The 23,640-nt window shown below is 40.2% G+C and overlaps 2 protein-coding genes across 4 annotated transcripts in view; both read right to left on the bottom strand.

Moving 5' to 3' along the window:
- Positions 1-5,006, bottom strand: part of LOC144665187 (uncharacterized) — a 74,889-nt gene extending 69,883 nt beyond the window's left edge. For all 3 annotated transcript variants that reach the window (XM_078526367.1, XM_078526366.1, XM_078526365.1), the window contains exons 1-3: positions 3,591-5,006; positions 1,270-1,344; positions 232-303 (exon numbers count right to left, since the gene is read on the bottom strand). In XM_078526367.1, the coding sequence (XP_078382493.1) occupies positions 232-303; positions 1,270-1,344; positions 3,591-4,884 (1,441 nt within the window). In that variant the 5' untranslated portion in view covers positions 4,885-5,006. The remainder of the gene's footprint in view (positions 1-231; positions 304-1,269; positions 1,345-3,590) is intronic.
- Positions 1-23,640, bottom strand: part of LOC144665183 (uncharacterized) — a 320,693-nt gene that overhangs the window by 15,382 nt on the left and 281,671 nt on the right. The gene's annotated exons all lie outside the window — the stretch shown is intronic.

Here is a 23,640-nt window from a genome sequence, read left to right as displayed (position 1 = left end):
CCTTTTGTGTCAAATAGTCCTTTGGAAAGCACTCAAGAGTAATAATATACGAACTCCTTAGCTAGGTAATTAATTTTACTGCAGTTGTCCAATCAGAATCCAAAACATTCCATTATTATTGTTATAATTAACCACTATCATCATCATCATCATCATCATTAACACATTAACATGTACATAATTTGCAAAATTCAGCAAGATATTTCTGCGCACATTATAATGCACACACACCTGTTAGTAAGTCTCTTTCTTGATTCTGTTTTGCTTCTGTGTCAGTTGAAGAAACTGGATTGCCACCTGGATCTAAGAAAAAAAATAATATCAATACGCTGTATTTTTAGGCCTGATCAATCAAACTACCTTAATTATAGAATAAGATAACTCTGACTTAAACGTTTGTAATAACTACAAATTTGAGTATCACAGCTCATTGGTTCAAACCTGCCCTCACCCATTTTAATCCCGCAGATGTCATTTTGTGAAAACAAAGCCTTGTTAACTGCAAAGCCCATGAAACAACACTTAAAAGGGGGAGTGAGGGAAAACATTAACCTGCTTGCAAGTCAAGACTTTTGCAAAAATTGTTCTGAGGAGTGCAGCTAATGTTTTCTTGGCCTGAAAACCTTTCTTTAATTTGGCCCCCTCCAATATAACATGTATAACTTTAATAATGTATATTAAATGTTAAACAACTTCTGTAAATACCGTAACCAACTTAAGCTAAGCTAATTATTGGCTGAGATGCACCCAAAGAGGACATTATTAAATAATTAAAATCATTATTTTTACACATGTGGTAAAAAATTCAGACAAAAATTATTGGAACAGTATCCATAGGTCAGTGGATATTTATTATTATTGAATAATGCCATTGAACTGAGGTTTTGAACTTCTCTCACTTTAATTAATGCCTGTTTGCTTAATAGACATGCTTTCTTTTGCTCAGATAATTTTATAGATTTTCTTTTATAACATTAAGTACCGTAACATAACATAGATTAACATACATTTTTTATTCAAGACGCAAAGTTACAAGTAAAAAAAAAAGGGGGAAAAAGGCATCTGGAAAAGGAAGTTACGAGGTTAACCCTGTATAAAAACTCCCTAAAATAATACAAAAATACAGAAAGTAATTATATAAATTAAAACTAAAACCCTTGAATCCATCACTTATTTGCACATACATAAAAACACATCAACTGTTTTTATGTGAAAAATGCAATATTAAAACACAGGCTGTTGTATGCACTATTAGCACTACACCTATACCTTTGTTTGTCTGTGCAAGTTCTTTATCTACAGAGACAACTGTTTCAACCTGTGCAGTCACATTTCCATATTGATCTGTAAAAAAGATAATAAAAGTAAAACATCATAATAAGTCAGTATAATTTTACTGGTCCACTTTTATTTATCATAATTTAATTTATACATATTAATGTACTTAATTAATGTACTGGGTTAATAAGTTTGCCTGCAAACATGTACATTATACATGGGTCATGATGGGTGGCATGGGTGTATTAGCATATATAGCCGGATCGACATACATGACATTGAAAAAGGTGAATATTTGTCACTTAAGGTGGCTCTGTAGTTATTTCACGTTACTCCTCAGACCAAGAACTTTGCGTTGTAACTTGTTTGGATTTTAAAGTGATGGCTATTGACACCCCGTGATGATCATTTTGTATTCATAAATGATCATTGAATCAAAACTGCTAGCCATTGCGCCACTGAAAACAATTTGAAGCAGAATTTGACAGGACATGTACAAGTGCACCCAGAATAACTATGTACACTGTAGCTACCAGTTAATGTAGTTCATTTTCTATTGTTTCTTTTGGTGTCTTGATCATTTACATAACTAAAACCACTGCATGTACCAATTTTTATGTGAACTGAATGACTTTCATAAAAAATATATAAATAAATGGCATATATAAAATTACTTTCATATCCCTTAAGTGAACCATCAGGCCAGGACTTATTGTGCTATAGACTTATAATTGAACTGATCAGGATACTTTTTTTCCCACCCAGAAGGGATGCTAGTCTAATGAAGGGATTTCTCTCAGCATTAAATTTACTGGTCCATTTATACACCCTGGTGAAGAGAGGTACTATGAGTGTACACCCCAGATAGGGCTCAAGCCCAGACTACTGGATTTGGAGCCCAAAATATGCACTAACCGTTTGGCCATTGTCACTCCCATTCTAGACTGTTCACAGCCCTCTATTTTTTCGTGTTTTTTCGATCGATGACCGCACGGTGAGAATGGCAAGAAAACTGGATGCCAGCACAAAACGGAAAAAGCAAGGGGGTTGGGGGCGGGGAGCGAAAAAAAGAGGGTCTGCAGACATCTTTGGAAATATTGAATTTCCCTTTTTTCCAGAAACGGAAAATTACCATTGGTTGAAAGGCTGCAAAAGTGTCATCACCTTGACCATGGCCAATCATGATTGCTTGCAGGCGGTGACTTGCTTTCCTCGATTTTCATCACTATTGACTGCTGAGGTTGCGTGGATCGTTTTGGAACGCTCGTTGGAGTTTCCAAACGTTTCGTTGCTCGCGGCAGAGGGCTGTTTGCCACCTCTTCTCGAGGACGTAGTTGGAATTTTACTCTGGCTCGGCATACTTTTGCCTCGGCGTGTGGGCAAACGTGCATTCTTTTGTCGCTCGTCACGATCAACTTGCCTTGTAGGAGATACTACACCATCTATCGGTTGTGCTAGAGATTTCTTTATAAATTCAATATTTCAACCAGAACGAAATTCGTCTTATTGCACTGCAATTCTATGCAAATCGACGAATACGTCTGCCGTAAAAACACCTTCACGTTTTGGCTTAACAAATGAATTTTCCGCAGAGATGTACGATGTCTTTCCTGAATTTCCCCAAGCCAATTGCAAATGGGAACCTGTATATTCTACAAAAATTGGAGGGACCGCTTGTTTTCGGCTTTCTGCCTCTTTTTGCAGGTTTTTGGGGGGTTGAAGAAGTCATCTCAGACAACATCCTCTACAACGAAATAAAAACTCATGTGTTGTTGTCACCACAGTAGTTGTTTTGTAAACTGACACTTGTAGTCAATTAAGCAAGCACTTTACCACTCAGATTTTACTGGTCCGATTTAATTGAAAGGTCAAGAGGCGGAGTTGTAAATTAAAAGGCGATGACAAGGGGAGGAGTCTAATACTTCCACTTTTATTCAAAGATGTCTACAGCCTCTCTATTTTTCTTTCGCTCGCTTACCGCCCCCCTCCCCCGTGGGCTCGTGCTTCACGCTCGATCACTCGCTTTTGCAATACGTTTGCATTTTTCAAAAATAATACGACTTTTTTATTTTTCACAGTACATCCGTCATCGTCAGTTTGCATTTTTACGTTGAAAAATCGAGAGGCTGTGAACAGTCTACTCACATTCATGAAAATGTGACATAAATTAGTCCCACACTGAAAACATTTCGGTTTTGGCAACGAATCTTTTACAAAGGAAAGCAAAAGGCCACTTGTAAAAACATGAGCTTACGTCAAGCACTAGACAAAGGGAACTCAATACTTACGGACTAACATAAAAAATAGCAAACCTTTCAATACACAGCTTACCGGGACAGCTTTATCAGGCTTCTGCACCAACTCGTGAACCATCTGCTCAAATTTCTTACATTCATTTTCCCAGTTATAAATCTTTCCATACTGTTCTCTGAGATGCAGGGCACTCTCGTGTCTGTCTTCTGGGTTTTGTTCTGATAACTCTTTGATTCTTTCTGCCCAGTCCTGTGGCCTATCAGAGTTGACTACCACAGACATCCCACCTTCAACTTCCTCTAATGCTTTAGCCAGACCAGATTCACTGGAAACAAGCACAGGGACACCAGCCGATATTGCTTCCAGGGCCACCAGACCAAAGCCTTCTGTACGGGATGGCATGACTATTACATCAGCTTCACGAAACATCTTTTTGATTTCTTTATAGTCACAATAGCCACGGATGGTTAGTTGGTTTTTTGCTATTTTCGTTTCGTCGAGAAACCACTTCTGTAGTTTTTTCTGTTTACCTTGTGGAGAGCCAACGAAAGTCAATTCAAACCTTCTCTCAAGTGTAGATATCGCCTTGGCAATAATATCATATCCCTTGAGTTCAAAGTCCTCAAAACTTCCACGACCAAACGTGAAAACGCGGAAACTCTTTAGAACACTGTGCGGTTGTCTTTCACTAACAGAAAACGTTTTTAAAAGCCCAGGAGTGATAGCTTTTATCTCTGGAATACGTCGTATGTATTTTTCTTGAAGTTCAGCGCCGACAGCAAAAACAAGATGGGCTTTTTCGCAAAGCTCTAATTCTTGTTTACTCTTCTCTTCGCTTTCTGCAATTGCATCGGACACGGCGCCTCCTTCCAGTTTGTGTTTTCCTAGGTCTTCACAGAATACATGAACGAAATGTATCCACTTACATTTTGTCCTGTCCGAAATTAAATAAGCAGCACCGCCGAATTTCCGACCATGGCCCACAACGACATCAAGATGTTTAATCTCTGGCGGTGGATTTTTCAGCCCCTCTGTGGGATAACTTGATCCTGGAACTCGCTCTGCAGTGATCAAATTCACTCCCTGTTTGCTCGCATCTTGTCTGTCTTCTTCGCTGCTTTTGCAAACATAGCAGTATATCTTTAGACTTTCGCGTGATGCTTTAGCCAGATTCACTGCAAACTCTCTGTTGAAAGTCGACAGACCTCCCTTCGAGGATCCCCACTCGTCGCAGATGAACAAGACATTGATACGCTCAGAAACATCACCTTGAACAAGTACCTCAACACTCGCACCGTGAAATTCTTTGCTTCCCCCGGCTTCTTTAAAACGGAATGCGCTCCCTGTGCCCATTTCCAAGACACCACATCACACTTGCATTAATAAAGCCACGGTTTCAAGCGATCTAGCAGGCGTAAAATGAGGAAAACACTATCAATTTCCGCCTTGGCGAAACGAACAACAGCGTACAAATCAACATGGCAACCAACCTTGGGACGGGAAGACCACTCCCGCTTCTTCGCGGTCACGTGCACATTCTTTGTCCAAATTTGGCGGGTAATCAGCAATCAATCAATCCACCGCGGTCATACGTCATAGGCAGCTTTTCTTTCTATTTCGGGGAATTTCGCTCATTATGAAGTGTTTGTAAGGATAGATAAAATTTATAGTTCCTGAGTGTAAACATATTCCCATTTCCTCAGGTAAACGAGTTTCTTTAGGGACGGACCATTACTTTTTTGGAGGGGGGGGGGGGGATGAAAAATATTGAAAAAAATTGTTTGCAGGGCCTGGAAAGACTAGGGCTTTCCACAAGTTGCTCGAGATTTCCTAAAAAGTTGCCCGTAATTTTTCAAAAAGTTGCTCAAAAGTTGCTCCAAAAATCCAAAAAAGTTGCTTCTGACAATAAAAGTTGCTCGAAAGTTGCTCCAAATATATGTCTATCTATCTAAATATATGCTAATTTCCCTTTGAGATTAATTTATAAGCAGTTTTATGCAATTTTACAGCAAAAGAACTATCTAAATAACATATTAAGGGTAAAATTTGTTAAATACAAGGATTTCTCTAACTGAGAAATATCAATGACGTCATGTTTGCTGACGAGTTTTGTAATGTTTTTTAAAACATTACAAAACCGAAAGTTGAAATGTCTTCAGATGTTCCTCGAAAGTCTTCGGCAAACTTCGTTAATCTTCGGAAACGTTCGTATTGTCTTTGAACAACGCTCGGATAATCTTCGGAGATCTTCGGTCTGGAAATTGCTCAAAATGCAACAAGTTGCTCGAGAGGAAAATAGTTGCGCGTGGGGGAAAAAGTTGCTTGCAGAGGTGCATAAACTAAAAAAAAAAGTTTGCAGAGGAAAATTTTTCATCCCTCCCCCCCCCCCTCCAAGAAAATAATGGTCCGTCCCTTACTTTTTAAATGTTCCGCATTGGAACCAAAGCTTTGACAAATGGCGCCGACAAGTCCGCATATCGCTATTTTCAAACACGTAGAACTTTTTTAGTTAAGTTCCAAAAAACTTAGTAAATCGTCAGGATACCGGCAATGTATCAAACTTTGAACTGTGGAAATTAAAACCTTATCTATCTTTGAAGAACTTTTCTTGTTTTTTTTTTTGGCATATTTGAGACGTTTGACCGCGGTCGATCCAATCAATGGCAATCTAACTTACGCCATTTCATATCACGCGGGAGACTGGCACTATACTGTCGCGCGGGAGACTGGACTTTTCGCGGACAATTTCAAAATCCGGATCAAAGATGGCGGACAGTAACCCGCTTTGTCGCTCCCTTCTGTGCACCCCATGAAGTTTTTGTGTACATGTCATATGGAGATGCAGTTTCTTGTGATCAGTGTAATATTTCAGCTGTAGCAGGAGAGCCTTTGGTTTTCCAAATCCCAGTTCTATTGTTTATTTGTTTGTGATTCCCAGACCCAGTGACCCAAATCCCAGGTGTTAATAATCCATTCAGGGCCATTTCGTAAGAGAGTTGCCAAAAATCCCTTTTGGTTTCCTTTGCTTCTCAAGTAATCCAGTTGACACAATTATATAAAGAAATAACAAACATTTTATTTGTTGCAACAGGGTGAAGACAATACAAATTGATTTCTGGTTGTACGAGAAATGCTATGTTTACATGTTTCTCAGATACTTTTCAATAGAAACACGTTATAAAATGTAACCTATTTCGTTTGAAAACAACTCAAAGAAAACTATTGTGCATTTGTGCAATAACATATGCATCCGTTAGTCTTAGTTTTCTCTGAGATACCGTAAAATTCCTTAAATATCCTTTCCCCCCAAAAATAAGCTCCCCCCCCCTCTCGCAAAAAAAAAAGGTTTCTGAGCCTGTTGAACGTCTGTTTAATTTGGGGTTTCATCACAGGGAGTAGAGGAGCCAAATTCGACCTTTGTGTAAATATTAAAATGTTCGATCCAGTTTAACCGTCGCGTAAACGTAACAAAAAGGTCGCATAACGTTTGGCAAGCGTTACAAATAGATCGAACATTTTAATATTTACAAAGGTCGGGTTTGGCTCTTCTGCTTCCTGTGGTTTCATATCCGGTTAATTAGAGAGTTGTACCACGTGGTATTCTTGGATGCACCTAAAATCTTTAGGCATAACAGTATTGTATCCCGTTTGAAATACAAAGATATTTGAAACGCAATCGAATAACGTTTGACAAGCGCTACAAATAGATCGAACATTTTAATATTTACAAAGGTCTAATTTGGCTCCTCTGCTTCCTGTGGTTTCATATCCTGTTAATTAGAGAGTTGTACCACGTGGTATTCTTGGATGCACCTAAAATCTTCAGGCATAGTATTGTATCCAATTTGTAATACAAAGATATTTGAAACGCAAACTTAAATCCAAAAATAAGACCCCCTGAAAAAGGCCCTCCCCGAAAATGAGCCAACTCGAAAAGGAAACTAAGCAAATTTAAATGTGGAGCATATTTAAGAAAATTTTACGGTGTTTTATTATTTTAAAAATAAAATAAAATGAAACAAAATACCCAAACACCCAAGAAAAAAAGAAGAAAAAGAAAAATTCAGTTTTGCAAGTGCAAAACAAATTATTGTCTAGCGGTTGGAAAGACAAAAAAATGTTTGGTATACCCTGAAAATAACCCACGCATCAACCCTGTTGGACATCCATATCATGTATATGCTTTTAGGAGTTGCCGCTGTTTGCGCTGGCTTATAATTTCAAAATTGCGCTGTTACAAATCAAGGGTCGAAATTCCCACTTTCGAGAAAAAGCTTGAATCAAGTTTCACAAAAGCATACTCTAAGCGTTACTTGGTAATGAAAGGTATTGTCACGGTCCGTCACGCTAGTGACGGTGAAATTTTCGTGGTCACGTTTTCCACAGGAATTTTGATTCCACAATATTTTGCCAGCTAAATAGTGGTTGGAATAAGCTCTCCATTAATAAATAATTGATCTCAATAGCAGAGTAATAAAGATTTTTAAGATCCAAGCGCGGAGAATGTGATGCTGTGCTGAAACATCCACAAGGCAAATAGCAATTGTCACGTTGAGACAAATTTGACCAAGTGCGTCACGTCATGTCACGCAAGGTCACACCATGTACGGCAAGGCATCTTTGTGGCTTTCATCAAAACCACTTGTTTCGGTCTTTAGCTGACTAGTGGCATGCTCTGCGGAGAATGGGTACTAGCTACTGCCAGCAGTAACGGCACATCATTATCATCCACACTGGAAAAAAGAAGAAAAAAGAACAATGGTCAGAACTTTCAAAATTTACGAATCTCTATTCACTTTTCGATCTCAAGGGTTACTTAGCTACAAGATAGGGCTCAACAAGTGTTCACAGACCTTCCCTAGGCTGCAACGCAGGCATATTTATTTCTAGCGAGCGAGAGCTTTTTGATCGGGCGAGCGCCAACTTTTGATTCGAACTTGAAAATTATCCAACGCTCGCTCATCAGATATGCCTGCATTGCATGCTAGACCTCTCCCTTCTCCGTTCCCAATCATTACACAAAAGTTTCCTTAGCTTTTCTGATAGGGGAGCAAGGGACACTAGGTATATATTTTACCCCCACCCCCCCCCCCCCCGGACCTATTCTAGTGACCACTGCATATCCCTTTTGAAAAAACAGGACGGGGGAGTTGCTATCAGTAGAGGTCTCGAGGGTATTTATTAAAGTCAACGGAAACTAAATAAGGTCATACCAAGAACTGGGTGGGGAGCCTTAGCGAGGTGAAAATAGAAATTTAAAACTAGACTGTCCACAGCCTCTCGATTTTTCAACGCAAAGCCTCTCGATTTTTCAACGCAAAAAAAGCAAACGAAGCGCGAGCGTGCGGGGGGGGGGGGGGGGGGGCGGAAATCGAGCGAAGCGAGCCAAAGGAAAAACATACTCTAAGCGTTACTTGGTAATGAAAGGTACTCTATTTTTTTCGCTCCCCGCCCCCGCCCCTTGCTTCTTCCGTTTTGCGCTGGCGTCCAGTTCTCTTGCCGTTCTCACCGCACGCTCATCGATTGAAAAAACACGAAAAATAGAGGGCTGTGGACAGTCTAATTTAAAACTTGATCCTTTCTTTGCAGCAACTCCATAAATGCCACTCTCTCAATAATTTTACCTGAGCATTTTTGTGAGGTCGTCACGCGTCAATAACTTCCTTCTGTCTCTTATTCTTTCTGTTATGACCTGCGAAAAGAAATGAATTTTTGACACTTTTTTTAGCCCAAAATTGGTCGTCAGTATCCAACGTTAAAATACCTTTACTGGGATGTCACGCAATGCACCCCGGGTGCGTGACAGTCTAATAGTTTGAACAAGGATTTTTTCAAGACAAAGTAATGCGGGCAACATTTTCTCGCAACTTGACATGGAACATTGTTGCAATGCAAGTTGAAAAGTGTTGTTGTGCGTACTGTATTACCAACCATGCTGCAAGATGCGGCGACATGTTGAACGAAGTTGAACTCATGTCTATTTCACGAAACATGAAATACGCCTAACAACACTTGCAATGCAACACTGGTCCACGACAAGTTGCTAGAAAATGCTGCACGCATTACCCGGCCTCCTCGCAATAAGTAGTTTTTTCAAAAGCAGTGGCTGGTACAATTGACTTCTTTTGCATGTCATCTTACCTTGCTTTTCAGGTAGATTTCCTTCAGTTTATCTTCCAAGTGCATTAGACACTAAAAGAGAAAAACAAATCTTATTGCACTGCATGTAGAAAAAGTATACTGAGGAAGTCCTCGGTTTTTCCAAACTAACAATAACTCGAACTAAAAGTGATTTCCCTTCCGTTAGACGAAAACTGCAATTTTACTCCCGATTTCTCGAACTCGCCAATCTCCTGAACTAATTCTCGTTTCCCTTGAAGGTTCGAAAACTCATGAGTTTGCGGTATTTATTTCTTAATTTACTATGTTTGTCACTCTCCTTTGAGGATTCCATTTCATGAACCAACAAAATATCACTTGAAATGCAATCTGTATGAAGCACTTACAAACTCAGCAGACATTTTTATATCCCAGAGACCACTCAGCGAAGACAGCATAGAGAAAACCAAGTTGGACACTTCAACTTGTTGTACATGAACATGATCGCTTAAGATAAAACACAAATAAAAGAATTTACAAAACATGGCTCATACTCTTTGAAGTTTCAGACAATGGGCATACCAGTCTTAAAAATTAACTCTCCATTATATACGAATGCCAATTCAAGTATGCTGGTTCTAAGGGGGGGGGGGGGTGGAGGCTCGATTTCTGTTTTGCAAGTAGAGGGCTATGAACAGTCCAGCGTATCAGTAAATTATGGGAGATAGCTGTATAACAAAAAAGTTATCAGTTAACTGAGCTTGGAAGGCAAACCTAATTTCCGTGTTTCATCCAATTCACGTGTAATTCATTGTTCGGCGGCCATGTCTTACCTTGCTGCTTGCTTCCTGTTCTTCTTCACAGAGACAACCTCACATGTCCTACAAAAAGCAAACCAAACAGTCACTTTCCTGTAGCGATTATACACAAGACAACCAGATCCCAAGAAACCAGTGCTAAATTACAGTTTCAATCCGTCTTTTGAATGGTGAAAAATTGAGTCGTTGCAAAAATGTACCATTCATTTCCCTGAACAATATGTCACACAACTGGTGGACATGCAACAAAAGACTAGCAACAAGAACTCACCATTTGTCTGTGTTGGCAATGATGCACACCGCTTCTGATACTGGATCATCCACAACTGAATGCTGAAAAACAAATTATAAAAATAGTAATGGCTATATTTTTTTTAAACAGTGGCACATCTACATGTGGGGAGGGAGCCAGGGAGGAGATTCCCTCCCAGTTATTTTTGGTTAAATATTTTTTTAATTAAATGACTTCCACTCGGTGAAATGTGTTGAGCGTTCAAAGTATGGATCTGCCTCCGTTAATCCAACACATAATTTTTCTTGCACATTGTTGGTCTTAACATGTGAATGTGACTTAACAAAAACTAAAGAATATTTAACAGTTTTCCTACGAAATCATGTGTAATATTGCCTGATACTCTGAAAGATTAAGTAGTATGACTGTTTTAAGCCTGGTTCTCATATGATCGCCCCGATCGTCTCTGTCGCTTCTGTCGTTTGCAAAGTCTGAGGTGATTGGAGCAAGCAAACGTTTTGAAGCGACAGAAGCGACAGAGACGATCGGGACGATCATATGAGAACCAGGCTTTATTATGCAACAAATTGCCAACAAAAAGAAAAAGAATGGCTGCTCAAAACCTATGCTTGTTTGAGTGTTTGCATCTGACCGCCTTTATGCAAACATACAGTCATGTGTTCTCTACGTTCTCTAGAAATAATTAACCACAGATTCAAGTCTGACGGATCCGTTGGACTTCCATACCATGTGCTAGTTTTATAATTCAAGTCATTTACCTGTAATGCAAGCTTTAAGTCAGTTGACAGACTTGCATGAAAGTTGTTTTCTTGAACCCCTTGGAGAACCAAGTCCGGCAAATAACTGTCCACAATTCTACAGACAAAACAATTATAAAGAAAGATTAGCAAATAAAACAATGTGAACTTGCAATCAATATTATATAACAGCATCAATACAAACTGTTAGCTTACCCAGCAAACATGGATCGTCCAAAATTGTTGAAGCTTCTCCATTCATCTGATTTGCTGCAAATAACACAACAGCTCTTTTCGTTATTTAATACCATACGACCTCTTTACATACATTTCAGTCAGTAGGGAGCTTAAGCAAACCACGACGGTAACGTGAACGAGAACGTCACCAAACAAAAGATTTAATGAGCAGAATAACAGCTCTGCAAGTGCATTTTAAATCCTGGTACATTTCTTGGCCGTTCTCTGCAAAACAACAACGTGAAATGGTCTGAAATGACCAAATTATGCGTATTTTAAAGTGCGTGAACGACGACGGCTTAATTTTCGTATTTCTAATTTACGATGAACGCTTTCTTAACATATTCAGCTGCAGCTTGTTCCTAAACCAATAGATACTCTGAATACATCTGGATAATCGCGAGATTCTAGAGGAAAATATAAATTCGTCTTGCACCAGGCGTTGTCCTCGGCGTCGCCGTCGTTAGCTGTCGTTTTTACGACAGCTAACGTGCGTGAAAAAAAATTAGAGACAATGTATGAACGGCCTGCGTAGACGTTTACGCCAGTGGTTCATACATTGTCTCTACTTTTTTCACGCACATAAAATTTACGCGTCAGTGGAAATCCACCATGAAGCTCCCTAGTGTCTTCACTAGGAAATGGCTGTTTCCACAAAGTTTAGTCAAGTTACTTGGAGTTATATTGCATCCAAGGTAATTGTAATAAATAATGTGCAGTTTTCTTTAAAATGTTTTATAACAGGAAGTTTTAAATCTCATCATACTATTATTATCATACTAACATCTCCACAGAATACATAAATATGTGCTTTTAAAAAGAAAGAGGCCATGAATAAGTCTGCAAGTAGACTGTAGTGTGTAGACTCTAGTAGACCGAGAGATAGCTCCTCCAGATACACCATGTATTATTTTTATTCTGTCACTGAAGACGATTATTTTTCCAGTCAGTTTCCTAGTAAACATTATTCATGGTTTAAACATTTCATATGTCAATGTATATTCTTCGTTCTTAAAGTGTGCTAGTGAAACTGACGCTAAACACAATGTATATTCCTCGTTCTAAAATCGTAATGGCCCAAACACGCGAAACGAAATATGTATATTCCTCGTTCTAATAGCGTGATAGCCTAAACACGCACAACCCAATACAGTACGTATATTATTCGTTCTACTAGTGGAAACCCCAGGTTAGAAAGTGCGGGCCTCGATGCAGTTAAGAGAAGGTACTGGGAGGGAAGTGTTTCAGACAGTGTCGTACGACTCGACAACATATGGCAGGGCCCCCTTGCTTGATACAACATAGTGAAAAAGTCTCCATAATGATATGCATTTCTCCACTCGACAAAGACATTTACGACTCGTATCAGGTCGTGTATATTGGACAACCGTTTAGCCTGCGTAACTGGCTTTTTTTTTTTTTTTTTTTTTTTTGGGGGGGGGGGTGGGGGGTGGTTTAAAGCGCGCACAAGCAAGCGAGAGGCTTGGGGAGTTCGCCGCTTTCTTGTGCGCGCGTTAAAACCCCAACAAAACCGCCAGCTACGCAGGCCAAACCAGTTTAGCAGGTTCGGTATTCCTCTTGACCGCGTGAATGATCAAAAACGGCGGGAAGTTAGCATTTTGGGAAAAGAAAACGTTGGATAATAAATCTCTTATTAGACATTTTAGTGTGTTAAGAGACGGACCATATTCTATTCTTATACCCCCCCCCCCCCCCCTCCTCCTCCAAAAAAATAATGGCCAGTCTCTAAAAGTATCGCTGAACGTTTTACTTGTCATTTGTATTTTCGAGCCCGTAGGGCCTGTCGAAATACTGTAAGACTCGTAAAAATATACAGCAATAATACTCACTAAATTGTCTTATAAGATACACGTACTACAACTTAAAACCTTGCGTACAAAACCACTCTAGCAAACATATCTGTTCTATCAAAATAATATAGTTTTAATTCATGATAAATGCTCTATTTACAAACTAAATAAACAAGGAAATTTGATTTCTACGATAAAAAATTGACTCCGTCGGTCAAATTGAACCCCTCTAGGCCATGTGAATGACACAGCCATTAATTACACGCTATGTACAATTGCTATTTGAACAGCACTAGTCAAACACAGTATACACTATAGCTTAAGAAAATATTTGTCCTTGCTTTGATTATAAACTGGAAATATCTGTCTCCAGTCAGTCCAAACCTCAATATGAGGTACTTCAATGTCTTTTATTGTCTAAAAAGGCTTTTTAAGCTTTAACATTAGACTATAAAAATATATGTATAAAATTAATATAAAAATAATACATTAAAAAATATTTTGCTTAGGGACAAAAGCCCTGTGTGCGATATCTAACACTTATTGTACTGCGTTCCAGTACAAACAACTGGTATTTACATAGCAGTCTCGCATCTAGTAAAAAAAAAACAGTTTGAATAAACCATCTATCGTACCCTAGAATCTAGAATTTTGCGTCAAAAAATAAACTAAATTGTGAATCTTAGACTCCACATCTATTTATAGTCAGAATGCTTCTAAATAATGACTACAGTTTACACAGTGGAACCTCAAAATAACGAGCCCCTGTTATAACAAATATACTTTCTCAGTGCCTTGGTACTTCGTTATTTAGAGCTTTCACTGTACAGCAACAACCAATTTTTTTCCAATTATAAATTCGTTCAATAAATGTCTTATTAACCTAGCCTACTCAGCATTTTCTGAAAGAACATCAGCCCTCGGTCTTCTCTGTACAGATGTCGCTGCCCTTGATCCATACTACCGTCAACTCTCGTCTTGCGGACACCCCGCTATTGTGGACACTCGCTATTACGGACAAAATCCACATCCCGGCGAAAGAGTTTGATTGGAAATGACTCCCGCTATTACGGACTCTCGCTATAACGGTCAGTAAATGACGCCTCGAGCGTGTCCGCTATAACAAGAGTTGACTGTATTAAAACCTAAGGCTGATAATCTCCCGGAACGGTCATTGCGATTTTTTACCAAAAGATATCTTACATCGGACCCATGTTTAAAACTGTCCATAGTCTCTCTATTTCTCAGATCCTGTAGCGCGCGAAAATTAGCCACAAACAAAGCGGTTTTACCGAGTGTCCAACGATCATCTGCTAAACAAAGAGACTGTGAACAATTTAGTCACAACTATTCAATCGCTGATAAACACTAATCCAGGAGCTAAGTCACGAATGACGCACATTGCAAATTTCATTGAGTCCAAAATGTTCGTCTGTTCATTTCTGGTTTATTTTTACCACTCTGTTGTTTTTACCTCAGTAAATTACTGTTTTGAAGTTGTTCTTTTTTTATCTGGAAGTAATATTGTACACTGAAACAAAAAAAAAAAACCGACTTCCTGTTTATGTTGACATTGGCTCCTTTACGTTTCTTGACACTACAGACTTGACTGGACAATATTCTGTAGTTTTAAATTGAATGTTGCTTTGTACAGTTACACTGAAACAAAAACTACTTATAATATTATATTTCTTGATACTGACCTTCATTTAAACTTTAATGTGTAGAAAACAAGGTACTTACAATACAATTCTGCTCAGTTCCTTGCCCCCGGGAGCGGGATAAAGCCGGACATTAATGCTCTCCATTTTTCTCTATAATAGAATTATACTGATACAATATTTTTTTAAGTTTGACTTAATGCTTTTCATTGTCCATATTAACTTGACCCAAATCATTTGCTAAACTACGTTAATTTTTTTTAGAAAGATGCCTACAGGACTTGAAAATAAATGACAAAATATTTAACAATAAATTTCAATACAAACACTGTAATACTAAATAGCTTCCGTGTTTGTTGCTAGCGGAGTAAGCCATAATTTTGTCTTGTGCCTTCTTAGCAGTAAGAGCCACGTTAATTAAATTTTACGAAGTGTCCAAGTGACAGCCGGTCAAGGTGTTTTACAATAAACTAAATGAGCGACGATCATTTAGTGTTTTGAAAACCTTGACAGGCTACGGTCATTTTATCACAGCGTTAATTTTACGGCTTATTAGCCGTGATGTAAACTACACTTCATGTGATAGTCACACTTACTACAACACGCCTTTTAAACGTCTTAGTAAAATTTGGTTCACACACGTTGTAATAATACAATAATTTCGCTTTCATTTGTTCCTGTAAACACTTAATTCAAGTGTAAACCAGGTCTAGCGTAGACCTCGTTTAACTGATCGGCCCTTAGTTTCTGTCATTTAAATTTGTCATGTTCTTATCAGCCAAATAATTCTCGTCTAATTCGTAGCCGTTATTAAATACGCAACGCTCACGAGATGCGTTGCGTGACAACTAAACTAGGTGTTGTAAACAGTTTCATATAATTTATGTAATTTATTAATGTAGTCAAATTAGGCGATCGCGTGGTTTATATATTGCACCATCTTGTAATATCGATTCGACGACGAATAAACATGTCTTGTTGTGTTCACTAAATGGCGCCCAACGTGGGGCAACTTTTCAATTGCAATGCCTCCCAAAAAGACTAAATCGAAGAAAACACCCGACAAACCAAGTACATCGAGTATGCAAGCGACTACATCGAATTTGGAACGACTGCGAGTTATCCGTGAAGGACACCGACGACAAGTATCGAAACTGGATGAAGAATTAACCAAAATATTGCAAGGCGAAGACAAGGATTACGAACGGCTCAGTGTTATGAGACAACTCTTGGATGGAAAACAAGAGTCGCTAATCGAAATGGACCAAGAAATATTATCTGTATGCGAGGTTACAACGATTGATAAAGAAATCGAAGAGTCAGAAGAAATTACTGCCTCAATTATTCGTCTGAAGTGCAAAATCGAGAATGCGAGCAAGGTAAACATGCCAAGTCAGCAACACGTGGGATCACCTCAAACGACTGCACAGCCAGTGAATCAAAATGCAGTCCGTACGAGATTACCGAAGTTGTATCTTCCGAAGTTTAAAGATGTAACCAAGTGGAATACCTTCTGGGATTCGTTTCAATCGGCGGTACATCGTAACGAAAGGATTTCCAACATCGACAAGTTCAACTACCTCAATTCTGTACTTGAAGGGGCCGCCGCTCGAGCTACCCAGGGTCTTACCTTAACCCCGGGGTATCCAATCGAACGTTCGGTAATCGAACTCAATCGAACACCAATCGTTCGATTGGGTTCGGTAATCGAACATAATCGAACTCACAATACAATTTGGTCAATCGAACTCAATTGAACGTTCGAGTTACCGAACAGTGATCAATCGAACTCAATCGTTCGATTACCTAACAACCAACAATCGAACTCAATCGAGAACGTTCGATTACCGAACTCTTGTTTGTTTATACTGCGTACATATTGTACGGTGTATCGTTCCCCTAATCCTTTTTTGGCGATTCGCCATACCCCGGGATAGGACGATTGTCTGCACAATAGCCACGGGCACACCAGTCTGCCACGTGGTTGGGAGAAATTTTGCCAAATGTGTGTTCTTCACGTATTGAACACAACTGCCAGTGGTGCTGTGAATGAAATGGTGCAACTTCTGTTTGAGTGTAACGGTGAAAAGCAGGGCAGAAACCATATCCTTCCTTCTAATATAGAAATGTAAACAATAGTGCATTTCAGTTCAGTTTTACCGTCGTTTTGTTCTCTTATATTTTACTAAACATTGACATTCAGTTCGATATTTGGACGTTTTTATATTTATTCCATTCAATAAAAATTGATTTTGATTGGTCCTGCGTGATTTACTTATCAAGAGAAAGATTCCGAACAAAATCGAACCCGATCGAGTTCGATTGTGTTCGATTATGTTCGATTGGTTCGATTGGTTCGAAAATCGAACTCACAGCAAAATAGATGTTCGATTTTGTTCGATTACCGAACCCAATCGAACGATTGGTGTTCGATTGGGTTCGATTGATTTTTGGTTCGATTTTGTTCGATTGGATACCCCGGGCTTAACCGAAGCAAACTACGACGCAGCAATCAAATTATTACAAGAACGTTTCGGTCGTCCCCAACAAATTATCAGCGCACATATGGATCAGCTTCTCAAGGTTTCGCCGTGTTTTAATGATCGCCCAGCCAGCCTTCGATACGTCTACGATCAAATTTGTGTTCATTTCCGCGGTTTGGCGTCTCTCGGCGTAACTTCGGATCAATACGGAAGCCTCTTAATTCCTGTCATTATGTCTAAGTTGCCACCTGAGATCCGATTGCAGATAGCCAGGAACTCTAAGGATTCTGTGTGGAAAATTGAGGAGTTGCTAAACGTGATAAAGGTTGAAGTCGAAGCGCGGGAAGCAAGCGAGATGACCATGGCGAAAACAAGCGAAGGCGGGAAATCTCAATCGCCCGGCCGTGATTCAAAATTTCGAAATCAAACACCAACTGCGAATTCACTCGTCTCTCAGCAAGGTGGGAGCTTCAAAATCAAATGTGCCTATTGTCGAAACGAGCATTATTCTGCATCATGCGTCGTGGTACGAGATACAGCTGAACGAAGAAGTATTTTGGAACGAGATAAACGATGCTTCAATTGTTTGCGTTTTGATCACGAAACGAAGGAGTGCACGAATCCAAAAAAATGTCGACACTGCCAACAGCGGCATCATCAGTCGATTTGTTCCATGCTTGACCAAGGAAAACCGAAAGAAGTTTCAGCCGAAGAAATGAAGACAACAGTGAGCAACAAGGCAAAGGGAACTGTGCTCTTGCAAACAGCGAAAGCCGTGGCTGTCAACGATGGCAATTCTAAAACCGCATGTGTCAGAATTCTTCTGGATACCGGAAGTCAACGCACCTACATCACAAACCGATTGAAATCAAGGCTTAATCTGTCCCCTGTGAAGTCAGAAACATTGCATCTTAACACCTTTGGAGACGAAAGATACACAAAGCAACAATGTGATGTCGTCAACTTGCGGTTACAAGGATCTCAAGGAGAAATCGAAATATCTGCGCTGTGTTTCCCAAAGATTTGCTCGGCGGTGTCAGCTAAAGTTAACATTGACAATCACACACATCTACAAGGTCTCGAGCTTGCTGACATCAGCATCGCTGAAACAGGTCAACAGGACATAGATGTGCTAATTGGATCCGATTATTACTTCGATGTTGTGTCGGGGGATGTCATTCGTGGCAGCAGTGGTCCTGTAGCAGTTAGCAGCATGTTCGGATGGGTCTTGTCTGGTCCCACAAGTGCTGAAGAATCAAGAGAGAAGTTTACAACTACAAATCTCATCATAGAGAGACCAGAATTGATGACCTTGAGCCCATGTGACATTCATAGTGAGAACGATGAGTTATGTGACGCCTTGCAGAAATTCTGGGACACTGAATCGTTAGGAGTACGAGAGGAACCACCTGTTTCACAGTCAGATGGTGAAGAGTTCCTGGAGAGCATTCATTTCGATGAGAAGGAAGGAAGATACGAAGTAGGTCTGCCATGGAAAGAAAGTCTTGTTCCTGCTTCAAACGAGTACGAATTGTGTGTTACAAGATTGAGACAGCTGCATTCGCGACTGAAGAAAAACAAGGAACTGTTAAAAGATTATGACAATGTGATCAAGGATCAAATCAATTCAGGGATTATCGAAGCCGTACCAGAACATGACGACGACCAAGCTCCAATGCATTTCTTACCTCATCATGGCGTGATTCGGTCAGACCGAGAAACTACGAAATTGAGAGTTGTATTTGATGGTTCAGCCAAGTCCGACAAGTCAACTGCCTCCATTAACGAGTGTTTAGAGAAAGGACCAAACTTAGTGCCACACCAATTTGATATTGTGGTTAAGTTTCGAGGTTATCCATTTGCTGTAGTAGCTGACATCGAAAAGGCCTTCCATCAGATTCAGATCAACCCAGAAGACAGAAGAATGCTGAGGTTTCTATGGTTCGATGATATCGAGAAAGATTGTCCGCAAATCAAGCAATTCCAGTTTCGAAGGCTTGTGTTTGGCTTAACTCCAAGTCCAGCTATCCTGGCAAGTTCCATAAAGCACCATCTGTCTTAGTACGAAGAAAAAGAACCGGAAGTAACATCTTTGTTAAGTTCGAGCCTCTACGTTGATGATCTGGCAGGAGGAGTGTTTCGCGAAAATGAAACTGTGAACTTGTACGACAAAGCACAGGAAATCATGAAAGAAGGATTCTCACTGCGCAAGTGGAATTCTAACTGTCAGTCATTCCGCGAGAAAATCAAGCAGGACGAAGAAAAAAAGGCCAGTCAGTTATGGAAGCCCCTGCCGAAGAAAGCGAAACTGCACAAAATCTCAAGAGAGAAGAGTCAGCCAGTGCCAAAGATGTTAAACCGGAAACCGAACAATTTGTGAAGATACTCGGGATTTATTGGGATGTGATCCGAGACGAATTTCATTATGACCTCTCTGAGCTAATCGAGTATGCAGAAGCCCTTCCAGCTACCAAACGATCTGTACTGAAACTGTCAGCTAAAATCTTTGATCCAATTGGACTGTTAACTCCGTTTACAATCAGCATGAAGGTCCTCTTCCAATGTCTATGTGTCGAGAAGGTCAACTGGGATGAAAGCTTGGAAGGAGAGGCTTTGGCAAAGTGGAAAACGTTCATTAATGACCTAAATGCTCTGAAGAACATCCGAGTTCCCCGATGTTATGCCAATTATTCACCGACGCAGTCAACCGTATGCTCATATCAGATCCATGGATTTTCAGATGCGTCGGAAAGAGCCTATGCAGCAGTCGTGTACCTGAGAACCGAATTCAGCAATGGTGAAACACAAGTCAACATCATGACATCCAAGACGAGAGTAGCCCCAATCAAACGTCAGTCAATTCCCAGGTTGGAACTGCTAGGAGCTTCATTGCTAGCCCAGCTAGTTCATTCAACGCAGCAAACGATACAATCCGTTCTCCCCATTGAAGGAACATTTCTATGGACTGATTCATTCACCACGCTGTGTTGGATCAAAAATGCTAAAGCATGGAAACCTTACGTACAACACCGGGTCAGCAAAATACGAGAACTATCTAACGAAGCCAACTGGAACTTCTGTCCCGGAGAGTTGAACCCGGCTGATCTCCCATCACGAGGATGTGGAGGAGAGCAATTAGCACAAAACCAGTCATGGTGGAATGGGCCCAAGTTTCTGAGGTTATCAAGAGATCATTGGCCCGAGTCGCCTCAAACAAGTGCACTGTCTGAGAACAAAGACGCCCTTCAAGAAGTTGTAAAGAACCCTGTAAGTGTCACACATTCTCTGGTCACGACAGAGTCGAAAGACCATTCAGTCAATCTCAGTCAAGTTATTGACATTGAACGATACAGCAGTGTAACACGATTATTACGCGTGACAGCCTACGTATTACGGTTCATACGTAATGCTAAGAAGAGTGTATCAAACCGTGAAACTCCCAAGTCACCGGAACAGTCATCGAGAAAGGAACTTAATGCTCAAGAGTTAAATCAAGCTGAAATGCTGTGGATCAAGACTGTACAGACAGCCTCATTTGCCAAAGAACTCGAATTTCTGCAAAGCAAAAGAGGAACATTCCCACCTGTCTATGTCACGCAATTTAACTTGTTCCTTAACGACCAACAAATCATCAGATGTAAGGAAGGAGTAAGCAATGCACCGCTCTCTGAAGAAAGCAAGAATCCAATCTTACTTCCATCTAAGCACCCACTTACTAATCTCATCATCCAGGATGTGCATTCCAAGATTAAACACAGTGGCATCAGGGATACCTTAACCACTATTCGAGAGAGATTCTGGGTACCAAGAGGTCGAGAAGCTGTGAAGAGAATTCTACGAAAGTGCGTCACCTGTAGAAGGGTAGAAGGGGCTCCATATAGACCACCACCGACTCCAGATTTACCAATGGAACGAGTGTCTCTGGACCCGCCGTTTGCCCATACAGGATTAGACTTCATAGGACCGCTGTACATACACATTGGAAAGTCTTCAAAGGAAAAGGGCTCCGACAAAGTGTACATTTGCTTATTCACTTGTGCATCCACAAGAGCGATTCATTTGGAACTGACACCTTCTTTGAGTGTCGAATCATTTCTCTTAGCCTTTCGGAGGTTCGTAAATCGCCAGGGATTACCAGTCACCCTCCTGTCGGACAACGCCAAGACCTTCAGATCCGCATCCAAAGATATAAGGAAGATCATACAATCAGACGAGGTTATGCGATACTTAACTGACAATCGCATCACATGGAACTTTATCATTGAGCGAGCCCATTGGTGGGGGGGGGGGGGTTTTGGGAACGCATGGTTAAAGTTGTGAAGCAACCCTTAAAGAAAACAGTGGGACGCACTACATTGAACTACGATGAGTTACAAACCATAATGGTGGAGATCCAGGCAATCGTAAATGCTCGACCGTTAACGTATGTCTATGATGATGAAGAGTCCATTTCAACTCCACTTACGCCCTCCCATCTAATTACTGGCAGACGAATTACCTATGAACCCAGTAACCAGCATTTCCAAGTTGTTAGTGTCAACCAAACCTTGACAAAGCGAGCTAAACATCACCAACGACTGCTACAGCAGTTTACCAAAAGGTGGCAACACGAGTATCTTTTGAGTCTACGAGAACGTGCTAATGAGAGATGCAAGAAACAAAACAAGGAGAGCCCAATCTCAGTAGGTGACATAGTAATCGTGAAGTCTGATCTAAAGAAAAGAACATTTTGGAAACTGGGAAAGATTCAAGAACTGCTACCAGGCAGAGATGGGCAGATTCGATCAGCCAAAGTCAAAGTTGCTGGCAAGGGAGAGCGAAAGCCACAAGTATTACGTAGAGTGATACAGGACCTAATTCCTGTTGAAGTTTCTGAGTGAACATTGAGCTTAAAACATGCAATGAAATTGTGTCATTTCGAACAGTGAACGAAAAAGTTGTGACATTTATCGAACTGTGGACTTTTGAGATTTAGACTGTTGAGTGAAACGTTTTATCACTAAGTCGTGATGCAACCCCGGGGAGTGTTGTAAACAGTTTCATATAATTTATGTAAATTTATTAATGTAGTCAAATTAGGCGATCACGAGGTTTATATATTGCACCATCTTGTAATATCGATTCGACGACGAATAAACATGTCTTGTTGTGTTCACTAAACTAGGGACTCCACAGGAAAGTAATGATAACTATATTGTCATAAGTTTAAACTTGGAGTTGATAAGGTAAATTAACTAGCAATTTCAATTTTGACATTGTGTTAGCTGGCCGTCTGTAACATCAAACAAAATTAGCGTAAATCGACAGCTAATTCACCTCATCAACTTCAAGTTAATCTTAAGTATTGCCCATCAACACAACAAAGCAACGTCCTTAGAAGCTTATTCACTGAGCATGCCTCAAGAAGAAGTCTTATTTGACTCTCTTTACTAAGAAGGCTTGGCACCTTTGCTAAGAAGATACGTCACTGCCTCGGCTTTACCTTTCCTTTGTGCAAGCATTAGTGGCGTTAAACCATCCTTGGCTCTGGATTTAATGTCAACACCGTAAGAGAGGATCTTCTCGATAACAGCAGTGTTACCGCCAAGTGAGGCAAAATGCAACAAATTCCATCCATTGTTGTCTTCCAATGATGGATTAGCCCCCTTTCTAAGCAGATACTCCACAGCCTGTAGCTTGCCATGACCAGCAGCTATCATCAGCGCGGTGACACCCTCGTTAGTTATTGAGTCAATGCTAGGCACGTGACTAAGCATTAACTCAATAATATCAGGGTTTCCACCCGGTGAGGCCCAATGCAACAAATTTCATCCATCGTTGTCTTCTAATGATGGATTAGCGCCCTTTGCCAGCAGATACTCCACAGCCTGTAGCTTGCCATGACCAGCAGCGACCATCAGTGCTGTGGAACCCTTGTTAGTTATTGAGTCAATGCTAGGCACGTGACTAAGCATTAACTCAATAATAACAGGGTTGCCACCCTGTGAGGCACTATGTAACAAATTCCATC

The sequence above is a fragment of the Oculina patagonica genome, chromosome 9, assembly GCF_052425735.1.
Source record: "Oculina patagonica isolate OP01 chromosome 9, crgOcupat, whole genome shotgun sequence".
NCBI classification, from domain to species: domain Eukaryota; kingdom Metazoa; phylum Cnidaria; class Anthozoa; order Scleractinia; family Oculinidae; genus Oculina; species Oculina patagonica.
This window is presented reverse-complemented; position numbering and strand designations above follow the sequence as displayed.